Source organism: Lissotriton helveticus, chromosome 11 (genome assembly GCF_964261635.1).
Source record: "Lissotriton helveticus chromosome 11, aLisHel1.1, whole genome shotgun sequence".
NCBI classification, from domain to species: domain Eukaryota; kingdom Metazoa; phylum Chordata; class Amphibia; order Caudata; family Salamandridae; genus Lissotriton; species Lissotriton helveticus.
The window spans coordinates 731009192-731023330 of NC_136072.1; the positions used below are offsets into that span (position 1 = coordinate 731009192).

Here is a 14139-nt window from a genome sequence, read left to right on the forward strand (position 1 = left end):
ATATTTTGTATGAAAATGCAAATTTGTTTAAAATGTATTGCCTTCTCTTTCAGGTGCATGAATACCTCAGAAGTAAACTTTGCTCACTTTATGAAAATGACTGCATCTTCGATAAATTTGAGTGCTGTTGGAACGGATTAGATAGGTAACTTTACATTTAGTTTTAAGTGACTTTTCTTTCCATTTAACAAAAATCTATTGAATTAATGTTTTTGTTGTTTTTTTTACATGTACATTGTGAAATAGTGGCCTGCTAGCACCAATAAACTCTACTTTTTGCGTTAGTAACAATCATGAGGCAAGAAGTTACAGCACTCTTTACATTTTTAGCCTCTGGACTAAAATTAAACCCCAACACACTGGCCGCTGCCACTAACTCCTGGGAAACCAACCACCACCTTAACTGTTCATCGGGTTCCCGTTAGTTCCCAAGACTTGAAGGAATCCATCTTCCTATTCCAGTTTTTCTGGCGAAGAAAATGTCTGTCAGAAAGGAGATCCATCCTAAATTTTTAAGGGTTCAGTATCTTGCAAAAGCAGTTTTGTGAGATGCACTTAAGCTCCATATGAAAGGGTCAATCCTGGCATATTTTGATATTAGTTAACCTCTTCATTCTTCCTTCCTATAGATGTATTTTCCCTCCACATGCAGGGCCAAGATTAACATTGCAGCCCTGTGCCGCTGTAGCTATTGACTCAGCACCTGAATGAGTTTGCTTGGATCCTGAATGTGTTTTCTTAATTAGATATTCCTCTATGCTGCAGAGACCTTTTGATCTAGATGAGAGTAGAATCCATTAACACATACAAAGCTAAATGGGAGTGATTCTTCAGCTGGTGCTCATCTAAAGGCGCTCATCCTTTCTCCTTCCATCCATGACTAATATTTCCTGAATTGCTAGAATTTGCACAATCAGGACTCAAGCACTCATCTCTTTAAGTGTATTTTGCTGATATATTGAGATTCTCATATTCTCCTTGGCACCCACTCTTACGGGCAAGATAGTCATGATATAATTTGGTATTGGTCCTACTGGCAAGGTGTCCATTGACAAAATGGCAGTATAACACACTGTTGCAGCACTTAATAAGGATCCTGTTCAAGGTAATGGTCAGAGCAAGTCTCCAATACCTCTCAAGAAACACAGCATTGCTGTCCACCCTAATATCTGCCAGGCATGTGTGAGAAATTAAGGTATTTCTTGTGAAAGAGCTGGATCTACATTTCAGCAGTGACACAGTAGCAGTGAGCACAACTTCACCTTTCATTCCACACGTGCCCACTGACGCTCAGCTTAAGGAATCAGTTGTGCCTACGTTTTTTTTTATCCAGCAGAGAGACACTTGCATTCTCTCGATGTGCACGGATATTTGAAATTTTACTTAGAAAAACGACTTACTGGACTTTTAATGAACTACAACTTACATTGTCAAAACCTTGAAAGGGCTACCCTTTATCCAGACAAAGAAACTCCAGGTGGGTTGCAATGACTATCCACTTCTGCCCTACGAAGTCAGAGTGATCAGTTATAGGAACCCACTACAGCACATCCCGTGGGAAACATACATTTCACGTGGCATCATGGAAGACCCATCTCACAATTTTAGCCAATGCTACTTCTTGAAGGCATTGTTTGTAGATACAGTGGTTGAACACATATTTTCCTCTGTTCCAATACATTGAGCATATTCTCTTTCTCATTAACTGGTTTAAGGCCTATCGGGCGGGTTATAATCTCGCTGCTGTTTTAAAGTTACTGAATGGCTCACACCTTGACGACTGGAAGTGATTCAGGCATGTGAATAAATGAAAGATATCCATACTGCCGGACTGTACTTACAGGTGAGTTACATAATTCGTGTGCATAATCATGGAGTAACACCAGAGAAATGACCTCTGCCAATTCCGGGCAGATGCATAATCTGTATGTGGAAATCAAAATTTAACCAGCCTTCAGGAGGACCTCGAACATACAGAAGACACTACATTAGTCTTCGTTGTCTGTGTGCTGTTATCTCCCTTTGAGATGTCCTTCAGGAGCGTTCACCAGTGAACATTGTTAGCGCTTCAAGATGTTTTTGCACAGGAAGCAACAAAATAAATATTCTGAAATTATTCTGCCAGCAGTTCTGTGATTTTAGAAATAGTGTGGCCCATAGCTTGTTATATGTGAACAATAATGCCTTTTGGTCTGTATTATCCTGCATCCCAAAACGGACAACTTACTAACACTGGCAACAACAGTACTAAACCTCAAGTGTTTAAACCTAGTGCGCCACAATGTTACACTACATTTTCAAGGCGAGAGTAAACTCTTTCATCATTAGTAGTTCAACTACTACCCTACAAGAAACTGTACAAACGTTCTCAGAACATTCACCGCAATAAAAAAGTCGAGTTTATTTTAAAGCAGCGATTAAAAGAATGCTATTCTTCAACTATATCATAAGTGCATCAACTGTGGTCTCAGATTAAGCGGTCTGTGGATTCCTTTAGTATATCGATGCAAAGATCTGCATTAAGACTGTTAAAGCTGAAAATCCATAACTCCACACACACATCTAACATGCACAATGTAGAAGTGGAGGCCATCACACTCAGTGAGAGGTCTGGAAAAGGTGAAAAGAAGTGTATAACAATTGTGCTCACCATTCTTGATGCTTATGGGTTTACTAGCATTACTGGTAACAATCCTATCAGCGGTAGCCGACATTGCTGTATCCTTCTAGTAACCCTTCAAGTAGCAGTGGATGCTTATCAGCAGGTAAACTCAAATCAGAGTCTTGCCTTCCATAATACACCCTCAAAGTTATCCACTCTTGGAGGGAGCATTCTCAATTACTTCGCAGGGTAGTATAAAACAGACACTTGCATTCTTTCTCCAGCGAGGATTTGCTATTCTGCCTTTAAGCTTATCTCCTCCGAGCATTCCATTTACAAATTTAAAGAAACACCACCTTGATCAGCTTCTACTGAAGATTGTGTTCATTACAGCAAAGCTAGAATGAACATACACTAGGAATATATAAAGAAAAAGGCTATACAGGAGGACTATAGTCTGACATTTGATTTAAGAGCAAGAACAGTGATATTAGAAAGGACCTTTTTGAATACTGGCATTGTTTTGGATGTTTTTGTGATTTGAACAGTCATTGTATGCGAGTCGTACTTTAATCCAGTTGTTCAGAGTCACATAAAATTCCTAATACAGTGCAAATAGTGTTGTCATGTGACTTCAGTGTGGGAGAAGTGGATCCCCTGAATAAACTGAAAAGACAATGCAGTGGTTATGGTCATCAAGCTCAATCACTAAGTGCATAAAGGGTCCAGCTACTCTGCAGTATCCTGTCCTCAAAAACTGCTTGATTTTGAGATAACAATACAAGTATTTATTACATTTTTTAAACATTTTGTCATGCTTGAAAATGGAGGCCTAGACCCAGTCTGCTCACAAAAGAGGATTATGGCTCAGAACTTTCAAGCCACAGCAGAAACATCATAGTAAACACAAGGACTGTGACCCAAAAGTAATCTGCATAAATCCCACATCTGTATAAGGATTTTTTTTTTGCTTTTAGCGATGGAGTGGGAGAGGAGATCAGTATTGTTGGGCTCATTAGTGTTAAGGCTAAAGCTGTTACCCAGGATGAACGGAACATGAGGGCATTAGAAGAAGGTTCAGACTGTCTGGCCACATGCTTTAGAAGTACTTTTGGGAGTAGGCTATATTGTGTTGGTGATTTATAAGATGGTTAATATTTACCAATTTCAGGGGATCGTGCTTCAAAGAACCAAATCCCAGGTTCATATATGCATTGGTGACGGTAGTTGTCAGTCCAGCTTAACACTCAGCTCATTGCACTAACCATGACACTCCAGACCTACACTCTGCAGGCAAGTGAAATGCCAACAACCTCAAGTGAAAAAATTCAGATCTGACAGCAAATCAGCAACACGAAGACTGCTACTCTTACACTCGTGTCCCTGCGCTGAACCTCCACAATGGTCATCCTTTGAATCACTGCCTCTTTTAAATCCCCAATATCCATAACTCCCTGAAAGCCACATAGTATGACTGTCATACATGCCATTCAAGGAGAACCTCTCATCCATACTCATCACTGTCAATGTCTCCATCATTTAAGGCAGATGCCAGACCCTGCCTCTCCTTGATAACCTCACCAACTACTAGCCCACTGCTCTCCTACCTATCATTGACCAGACAATCGAAAAAGGTCTGTGCATACCTCCAAGATCACATCAACCACCTCCTTCACAACTATTAATCTGAATTCAAGCTGCAATGTCTAAGGTTTTTACCATGATCCTTTCTTACTAGATAAAGATGACCCCCCCTCCCCTCCCTTACTGGCCCTATCTTCCCCAGGGAGTCAATACAGTTGACCCCTGGCAGCATAAGTGACTATCCTGTGTCTTTGATAGGATTCACTAGATACTTTTGCCACTGGTTCTTTTTCTACCTTTTCAGCTGGCACTTGTTTGTGCGCATGTGCTCCTCTGGGTCCCAGAAGGTCACCCATCACTTCCAGCATCCCGAAGGATCCACCTTGATACTTGACACCTTCAGTCAGTTCAATTAACTTTATTCGATGTGTATAAAAACAACCACAAAAGTATGCATAAAAAAATTACATTGCAAATGATATCAGATACACATGTTGAATGGCACTTGTTAAACAACATAGGTTCAAAGTTAAAACATAAGAACACTTAAAATATCAATTTAAAAAATCAATACAGTTTCGTCAAATCTTCATGGGCTCAACGCAATATTGAAACAATTATACATTTATGTATATTAAGTGCATTTATAATCACCACATTGAGACAGACCCTGATATCTTCAGTCTCAAAACGGACCCCCATGAAACTCCAATGAAGGATAACTGCATTAGGAACAGCCAATACTTCTTTGGCACAATTTTACATGAAAGATTCCTCCACTTTGGACAGCCAATGTGTTAAGCAATGTTTGGACCTCATCCAGACTTGGATATGTAGTACCTACCTGAAATATTATCCCACCACGACAGAGTTCCTCCTTTTTGCCACCATCAAGCAACTAATTCAAACCGGAGTCAACAATATGGATGGATTTAAACCCCTACATTCAAACCCTGCCAACTCACTCCAATGTACCCATGACACTGACCTTACCCTCAAGGACCACATTGCTAAGAACATCAAAGATGGCTAAGAGTGACTCTGTTATTCCCAGAAAATGATTTCAGAACTGCAGTTCTAGCTCTTGTACTTTCATCTGCTCTTTTGTCTGTTGGATACCAAGCATGCTTTCACACTTCTAACCCCTTTCATCTTTGAAGGCCATTTTACACACAACAGCACACCTCATAAGGGGCATAAAGAAATATGGCCAGATCACACAATTTCACCTTCAAAACTAGGTGCATCATTTAGAAATCCATCACGAATAGCACATGTGCCTAACAGGATGATGAGCTTATGTCCTATTGTCTTTGTACTCTTCAGTTGGATGTGCCCTGGCTGTGGGCAAAGTGCAAGAAAGGGAAACTCTGCAACAAGCATACCTTATCTATGCATCATTCCTCTATGAATCAGGATTAACCCTATCTTCAGTTTATGAAAGTGAGATACTTCTTTATAGATATGAGACTTCTACCTGTAGATTCCTTACCTTATAATTTCCTAGGCTTCGGGCTGGATCTGGCAACTTGCTCGAGCAATACCCCTTGTGCGTGCTGTCGGGTGTCTCCATTCAGCTCTGCGTGATTTTGGCGTCATTTATGGCGTCGCGGTCACCTATATAGGCACCACCCAGGTGTGTGGACGTTGCTTCTTTTCTTTCCAGTTAAGTGCCAATCCGGGAAGAGCTAGCCCTCTGTCTCTTTTAGACTGGTCTTTTTTTGACTTTGTCAGCTTCAAGACTTTTTCATTGTGTTTCGAGGGATGTGTTCGAGGAAGACAGGTTTTAAACCGTGCGGTGCCTGTCACTGCTCTATGTTGGTTACAGATACCTAATTCCTCTGCCTTTGGTGTCTCAAGCACAACCACGACTGAGTCGTGCTCGGACTGTCAGGCCATGGCTCCGAAGGCCTTGCGGGAGTGGGCTATGAAGCTGTCAACACCATCCAGCGAGACGCCTCGAAGATCCCATTCCCGATTGAAGAGGTCGTGTGACAACTCTGGGAGCCCTAAGTCTTCTTCCTCCCACTTTACGTCCTCTGCACCCTCGGAAGAGGTACAATAAAAAGAAGTCTAAGCGGACTTCATAATCACCTCGACTGTCGTCCTTCGAATGAGTTAAGGAGTCAGACACTCTAGGCACGGTTCTCCGAAGCCAGGGTCAACTGAGACTCCCATTTCCGAAATAATTAGTGTTTCACGAGGCCATGCGCTGCATGTTTGAGCGGGTGACCCCTCTGGTGAGCCTTCGAGCTCCGTGGGGTCGGGAGGGAGCCCATCGGATTAGACGTCTGCTCCGGCCACAGCGCCTGTTGGGTCTCGAGGGATCCAATTCCGGATCTGTGACAGCGCCAGTTATGCGAATGCGACCTTTCCCGGGTCCGACCCGAAGTTGGCGCCTACGGATCAGCCGGTGCCCACCAGCTGTTTAAACCCCATCCTTATTCCCGACGACACTGAGACGGCTCGGCATTGCTCGATTCAGATTCTGATGACGTTAGAGCCCTTGGGTTCGATTTGTCGCCTGAGCATTTTCTTGACATTTCAGGCACAGGAGAGGAATGGGAGGGGGGTCTATGGACGTCTTTGGAGCAACAGGGTCCAGAGCAGATGGACTGGTATGAGGAACGTGGGGAGACCAGTGGGCTGGACACCTCCCCAGATACTGGCATGCTCTCTCCGCCTACTGTGGCTACGGAGGAGGGGACTTCTTATGCCATGGTGGTATGGAGGGCAGTAGAGGTCCTTGGGCTGGAGCTGTCCTCTGTGCAGGTCAGGATTAGTTTCCTGACAAAAGTGCTTGAGCCTGTGGCTTCCACTTCTGAACCCCTATTGCCCTTTAACGAGGCTCTTACTGATGTCCTGCTAGGCACGTGGTCCAAGCCTAGCACAGGCGCTCTTGTGAATAGGACAATTGTACACCACCATCACCTGGCTCCGGGTGACCCAAAGTTCCTCAGCCAACACCCCATCCCTGAAAGCTTGGTGGAGCAGGCTTCTACCTGCCAGGGCGCATTCCCTTCCGGCCCTCTGGATAAGGAATCCAAGAGGTTGGAATCACTTGGGAAGATGATGTTGGGATTGTGGTCGGTCAAAACTGCGTGCTTATTGGGCCGTTTCTCCCATTTCCTTTGGGAAACAGTTCCGCAATTGCTGTCACAAGTCCCAGAGGAGGCCCGGGCAGGGCTCTCCCAGGCAGTTAAGGATGAAAGATGCAGCAAAGTTCGCCTTCAGGTGTGGATTCGCAGGACAGCGATTTCATCAATAGTGGCCTTACAGCGCCACTCCTGGCTTTGAACATCTGGCTTCTTGGGCGATGTCCATGCTAATTTGATGGACATGCCCTTTGATGGTTCTCGTCTGTTTAAGGAGAAGGCAGATTCAGCCCTGGAGTGCCCAGTCCAGAAAATCTTTATTCGGTTATTTGCAGAAAACCATAAAAGCACACATCATAAAAATTAAATGATTAAAAATCACATTGTCCCCAGATATAAAACACAGTTAATCTGATAAAAAGATATATACAACAGTATCAAGTGTTAACCATCCATGCTGACTCTAAATTTTAAGGCTAATTTTAAAAAACTAATTACATATAAGGTACATTCATTATTTAGCAGCTGTAGATAACAAAGGGCGGGTTTAACCTGGACAAAGTTTAGTCTTTTGAGGAGAGGCTTGAGGTAAACCCTCCGGAGATATCATAAAAAGGGCAAAAAAATAAAAAGTGCACCAAATCCTGCGGAGACACGCAGTCGCAGCCGCAGGAAGGTAGCACTTGGCCTTGGTGGCTGCCTCTTGGAACAGCTAGCAGCAAGTGAAAGAGGTCCAGCCGAAACCTAATTAACAAAAAACGATCATAGCTCGACATTGGCCAAGTCAAGTAAGGCTCCATGCTTAGTGTAGTCTGTAGGACAACATAATTTCTATTACTGCTTTTCTTTAGTTCCTCCTCCACCCGCTGATAAAGCTGCAAAAGAGAGAAGGTGTTTTTCACGGACTCGACGTCAGTTACAGTGATGGAGTCGGGGTTTAAGAAAAGTTCAGGACGCCCCAATGCAGAGAAACATTTTTTCAAATATTTTAGCCACTGGATTTTTAACATATTATCCCATGTCAGTGCTTATCTCAGGAGCTGGTGGTTTAGCGAGAGGTCCTTATTTAGCCAGCACTTCAGCCAAAATATTAAAGGTCGAAGTGCGATGATGTCACCTAAATAAGGAGAACGCAGCTCCTCGTGCACTATGAAATTTGCAGTTCCTCTCGGGACCCCCAAGAGCTGTTTCATGAAGTTGTTTTCTGCTACCACCAAGTCTTTAACAGTTGTGTGCCCCCATAACTCACTTCCATAACAGCCTATTGCCACACTCTTGGCCTGATATACTTTTAAAAGAGCGGCGATTGGCCGTTTCCCCATTTTCCTCGCAAAGTTAAAAATTGCCGCATTTGCACGTGTTATCTCCCCTTTTTTCTTCTGTACAGCGGGGCCCCATTTCAGTTGGTTATCAAACAGGACCCCCAAGTATGAAAATGTTTTTGTCGTGGGAATCTTCTCCCTATTTACATAGAATGGTAACTCCTTGTTATGTGCTGTACCTACATTCATAACAAATGATTGAGTTATTAATGGAGAGATCCCGGGATTTCATGAATGTAAAGAAGGTGTCAAGCAGCAGTTGAAGCCCTTTTGCGGTCCTTGCCAGCAAAACTGCATCGTCCCTGTAAAGTAAAACAGGTAGCCCTTTGCGTCCGACATAGGGATAGTCAGCACATGTTTTTAAAAGGGTGTTTTCCAAGTTATTGATATATAAATTAAAAAGAAACGGGGCCAGGATGCAACCCTGTCTTACACCCCGGTGTACTCCGAATCCTCTGGTCACCTTCAGGTCCTGGGTCAATCGCACGTTAGCTCGGGTGTCCTGGTGTAAATCCGCCAAGAAGTCAACCAGGGTCTGTTCCACCCCCATGTTTCTCATAGCCTCCCATAGTTTGGCCCTGTTGACACAATCGAAGGCTGACTAGAGGTCCATGAAGGCCATATGGACTGTGCCCTGACGTGCCAACGTGTATTTCCCCAAAACCATGTATAAGTTAAGGCACTGAGAGATGGTAGAATGGCCTGGTCTAAAGCCATACTGGATTGGGGAAATGATGTTATTTTCGTCAGCCCAGGATGTTAATCTGTTCAGGATTACACCACCTACTACTTTTACAACCGAGTCGATTAAAGATATTGGCCTGTAGCAGGATGTGCTGTTACGGTCCCCTTTTTTGAAAACGGGGACTATTGTGGATAACCCCCAAGACTTTGGGCATCCGTGGTCAGCTGCTGCATTGAATACAGCAGCGAGAACGGGTGCCCACAGTGATGTCCTTGATTTAAAGAGGTCCGGGGGCAGACCGTCGGGCCCTGGTGCTTTCTTACTGGTTAGACCCTTGATGCCCTTCTCCACCTCACAAATAGTGAAGCGCAGGGGGCTAGTCCCAGGGTCACCTTTGTCATATGTTAGCTGAGGTATATCACTATTAAAAATACAACTAAAATGGGAGACCCAATCATCTTCGGATATGTTGGTGCCTAGAGGGGAATCACCTGGGGATTCAAACAGGGGTTTGTTTATAAGACCCTAAAACTTAGTACTATTACCAAGTGTTACAGGGTCTAGCAGGTTTTCCCAAATGGACGCTTTTACTTCCGCTTTGCGTTTAACCAAAGCCCTTTTATAGGCAAGCCGAGCTGCCCTGATGTTTACCGGGTCCCTTGGTCTAGTTTTTAGGGCTGACTTTAAATCGCGGCTTGCCTTGGAGCAAGCGTGATCAAACCACTTTGGCACGTTACAAGTCTGTCCTGTAGAGGGTACTATTAACATTTCCCCAACTTTAGTGACTGTCATTAAAGGCTAATAGAATTTCCTGTGCTGATGGTACGGGAGAAACGCAGGTGGATAACTCAACATTACATGTCCTGTTAATCTTTTCGTAAAGTTGGGCAGAGTTCACCATTTCCCACTTTAAACGTCTATTACCATCTGCATTTTAAAACCCCACTGTCTGGCCTTTCTTCTTGTACATTGAGGAACATACCTCCTAAATGAATACAAACAGGATTATGGTCACTCAATGAGTTCTCTAAAATTTAAAAGTCAGACATATAAGAGCTAAGGTTGCTAGTGTAGAATATATGGTCAATATATGAACCTCCCGCACGTCCTTTAAAGGTAGGGGTTTCATAGAGAGTGTGATCATCCACCTGGGACATGGCAGTAAGTAAATCAGTCATCCATAAAGGCATTTAACAAATTACCACGAGGGGTATGATCGAAGTGAAAGCCTTCAAGTCTATTACAACCCATTGAGCCTATTGGAGTGGTTGCTGGGTTCCCACAGGGGTGTGCATTTAAGTCTCTTACAATGATAACCTGATGTGGGAGTCTCTCCATATTGTCCCTAAGAAAACAATCTAAATCCACGATCTTGCAACCCCCTGTAAGATTAACAGCGTTATAAAAATTAATCAGTGCTAGTGACTCTTTCCCCTTTTTGATCGTCAATATTTGAAAGTAATTATCACTAGAGGGGAAACTTTTGACAGAGCACGTAAGTGCAAGATCAATATACACAACAAGACCCCTTTTGGCTCTGCCACTCCTCGAGGGCTCTGCTTGCACAAAAAAAGTTTGTATCCTTCTATAAATACTCTGTTTCCTAACAGCCAAGTCTCTTGTAGGCAGATTAAGGGATAGGGTTTTATAAAGGACACCCAAGATGGATCGTTGATTTTACTGGCTAAACCAGCAATGTTCCATGAAATTACATTATGCCTCGCTACAGTTGTTTCCTCTGGAGCAGGAACTTCGCCCATTTTGCTGATGGAATTAACAGGACTTGGCTCAGGACTATCTGCTACCACTGATCTTAGATCCGTATTACAATTCCATTTACTTGTGTGGATTTGAATATGTTCATGAGTTTGTGGAAGCAAGATGTTAACTGACTCGTTATGTGTCAGTGGGCCATTGATCAACGACAGGTGTCACTCAGTGACGATTGTTTCCTTGGGTATGTTCTTCGGCTGATGATTATTAGTTTCCCCTGTGGCTGGATTAAATACCTCGGCTTCCTGTACCCAACCCCCTGATGTCTACACTTTGTCGGGGGTGTGGGAGGATATCTTTAGCTGGCATAAGCGGCATTTCATAAAGTCCATCCACTCCCTCAAGGCCTTCCTGCTGATAAAAGGCAGCAAACCGGTTAGAGATGGGTACCCTGTACTGGCTGTTATAATAATCAAGGTGCCCTTGTCCAGAGATGTAATTAGGGTACAGACTACCATGTGCCATTTGGTGTTTATCATGTGGGGTGTAGTACCTAGTTCTCTGAGGTGGTTGTTGATTTGGATTCCTTTGGGCCATGGAGGGCGGCGAGTAAAAGTAACTAAGATCTACAGTTTGTATTCTACTTTCTAAATCGCCGTCCCTCCAACCGCTGATGGAATTAACCACCCGCCGATCTTTAAAATTTACAATTATGCAGTCACCCTCATAATCCTTTTTCCCCTGTCCCACCCAATCTATTCTTCTGACCTGTAGTATTTGACCACTTAGGGCTTGAGGGATAGGTCTATGTCTGGTTAGCCAATGACTAACTTTGTTTTTTAACTCTAGTTAGCCCTCAACTTTCCCTATACCTAAAGTTGGAACTCCTATCATGATCACGGTATAGGGATATGATTCCGGTGGTAGGTCAATACATAGGAGTTTACTGACTGGGACGCCCCCCCCCCCCCTCTGTGGTATCTGGCCCGATAATACATGGTAGCACACTTAAGGTAACTGTCACATCTGGGCTCATGCCCGATGCCGCTGATGAGACCTTGGATGAATCCATGTGTCCCTTAGCTATAGTTTTCGGTGGCTGTAAGGGTTTAGGCAGTTTGCTTTGGCCTGGTGTTGCAGCTCGGGTGTTCTTATTGGCGGCAGAGCGCAGTGGCTTGGATATATTTGTTTGAATAGCCTGAGTTTTAGGGGTTTTAGCATACTTTAACAACATTTCATTGTTCTGCAAGAGAACTTCCATCTTATCTACTTTCTCGGCCATCATTTTAACTCTTTGTAACAGGGGGAGCATGAAGGACTTCATCAAGACCTCAATTTTCCCCTCAATAGTGTCTAAATGGGTGTCATTGTCACTTGCCCTGTTGGTGAGCTTGTTATCGATAGTAACTATTTGGGGGTCTATACTATTCTCTACAGATAGCAATTGGCTTTGATGTGCTGATTTTTGCTGCAGGGTTAAAACCCCTCTGACTATACCTGGATTTGTGTTTATCGTATTTCAATTTTGCCCTAGGTTTCTGTATCATCCTCGCCCTCCTCCTGGTTATCGTTGTGCCTGTATTCCCTGTCCCTTGAGTACAAGTATTTTGGAGAATTATACTATTGGGAGTTCGGGGGGCTTTCGCTACTACTACTACGGAGGCATCGGTATGTGTAGAAGAATCTGCGGTTGTCTGGATGTTAGGTGTCATAGATAGCCTGCTTACCCGGCTAACGAAGTCAGGTGGAGGAGTAATACTTAGGGGGTCTAACTGCCGGTTCTCTGTATCCGGGAAGCCCGCAAAAGATTCCATTAGGATGGAGTCTTGAGAATATGCTGTGTGTGTGTGGATGAGTTAGCTGTTATAGGTATATCCTGCACTTTCTGCATGGAAAGACACATACTTGGGGGCAGTGAGAGGCGCCTCTCCGTAGTTTCAATTGCGTTGACAACTACTCCTATTGTTTGTTGGAGCATTCTGTCAATCGCGGTGAGAGTTGGGAGGGGAGTGGTAACTTGAGTCTTCTGCCTAGAGGTGGACCGAGTAGACATTGGAGTAATCTTGCTTTTATTCATTATGGTGGTACTACGTCTGCTGACAATATAGGTTTATCCCGGTCAAAGGGGGTGCAATTTACACAACTTAAACCGTTGGTACAAATAGATGTGTATAATAAGAATCTCTAAAGACACCATGAATCAGTCCTGAATGTTGATAACAAAAATTAGTCACCTTGGTAAGAGTCCGGGGGGCATGAAGGGACCAAGAGGAATGGCCCAGCCCAGTCTGTTCGGGCCTCTGAGGGCCACAGAGGGCGCGCCCTTTGCCCGGGCTTAGCCCGGCGCTCCCGCGACGCTTGAGGAGCTCTGGTCTTTTTGTGCGCCTCCGGGCGCGTCTGGAAACTCAATGGGCGTGGCCTGGAGGGATTGTGGGGCTGTAGTCCCCCAACTCGGCGGCCGCGGTTTGTAGGCGGCGGCGGGGGGGGACCAGATGTCAGGTTACAGCTCTCCCCAGCGATCTCCAAGCAGGTACGGCAAACGTGGCGGCAAGGTGCTTTGCTCCCAGCCCTGGAGTGGTACGGCCTGATCCTTGGGCCTTTCTACAACACCTCATGGCCTATCTCAGTTTCGCCCCTTTTGTGGCAATGGGAGGGGGTTCCAGCTGCGCGAGCCCTACACCAGCCATCTTCTTGCACAGACTTCCCAAGTAATGCGGAGACGTGGATATGTCTCATTCTTTCATAGAAATGGAGACCCGAAGTAGTCAGCCACCCTTCCCTCGGGAGCCGCAGCCTCCAAGCGATCCTAGACTGATTCTGCAAGACCTCGCTACTCCAGTGGGAGGGAGAATTCATCGCCATTCTCTGCCTTTCCTTTCTTTTCCTCCTCCTGTTCTGCTAAATCAAGAATGGCTGGCGGAGGATCATTCAAAATTGCTTCAAGAGGAAGTTACAGCTCTCCTGGCCAACGGAACTATAGAGAGGGTCCTGGTTTTGGAAGTAGGCTGTGGTTGTTATTCCAGCTACTTTCTGATTCCGAAGAAACTGCAAAGGGTTACAACCCATTTTAGATTTTTGGAACCATAAATCTCTTCCTCAAGAGGAAGTCCAAGTTTCTTTCTTAAACTCAGGTCTAGT

The 14139-nt window shown here is 44.4% G+C and overlaps 1 protein-coding gene across 1 annotated transcript in view; it reads left to right on the forward strand.

Moving 5' to 3' along the window:
* The window catches only part of PPP2R2A (protein phosphatase 2 regulatory subunit Balpha), a 511441-nt gene that overhangs the window by 447969 nt on the left and 49333 nt on the right, over window positions 1-14139 (forward strand). Inside the window, exon 9 of the mRNA XM_078666610.1 lies at window positions 54-145. Coding sequence (XP_078522736.1) covers window positions 54-145 — 92 coding nt within the window. The remainder of the gene's footprint in view (window positions 1-53; window positions 146-14139) is intronic.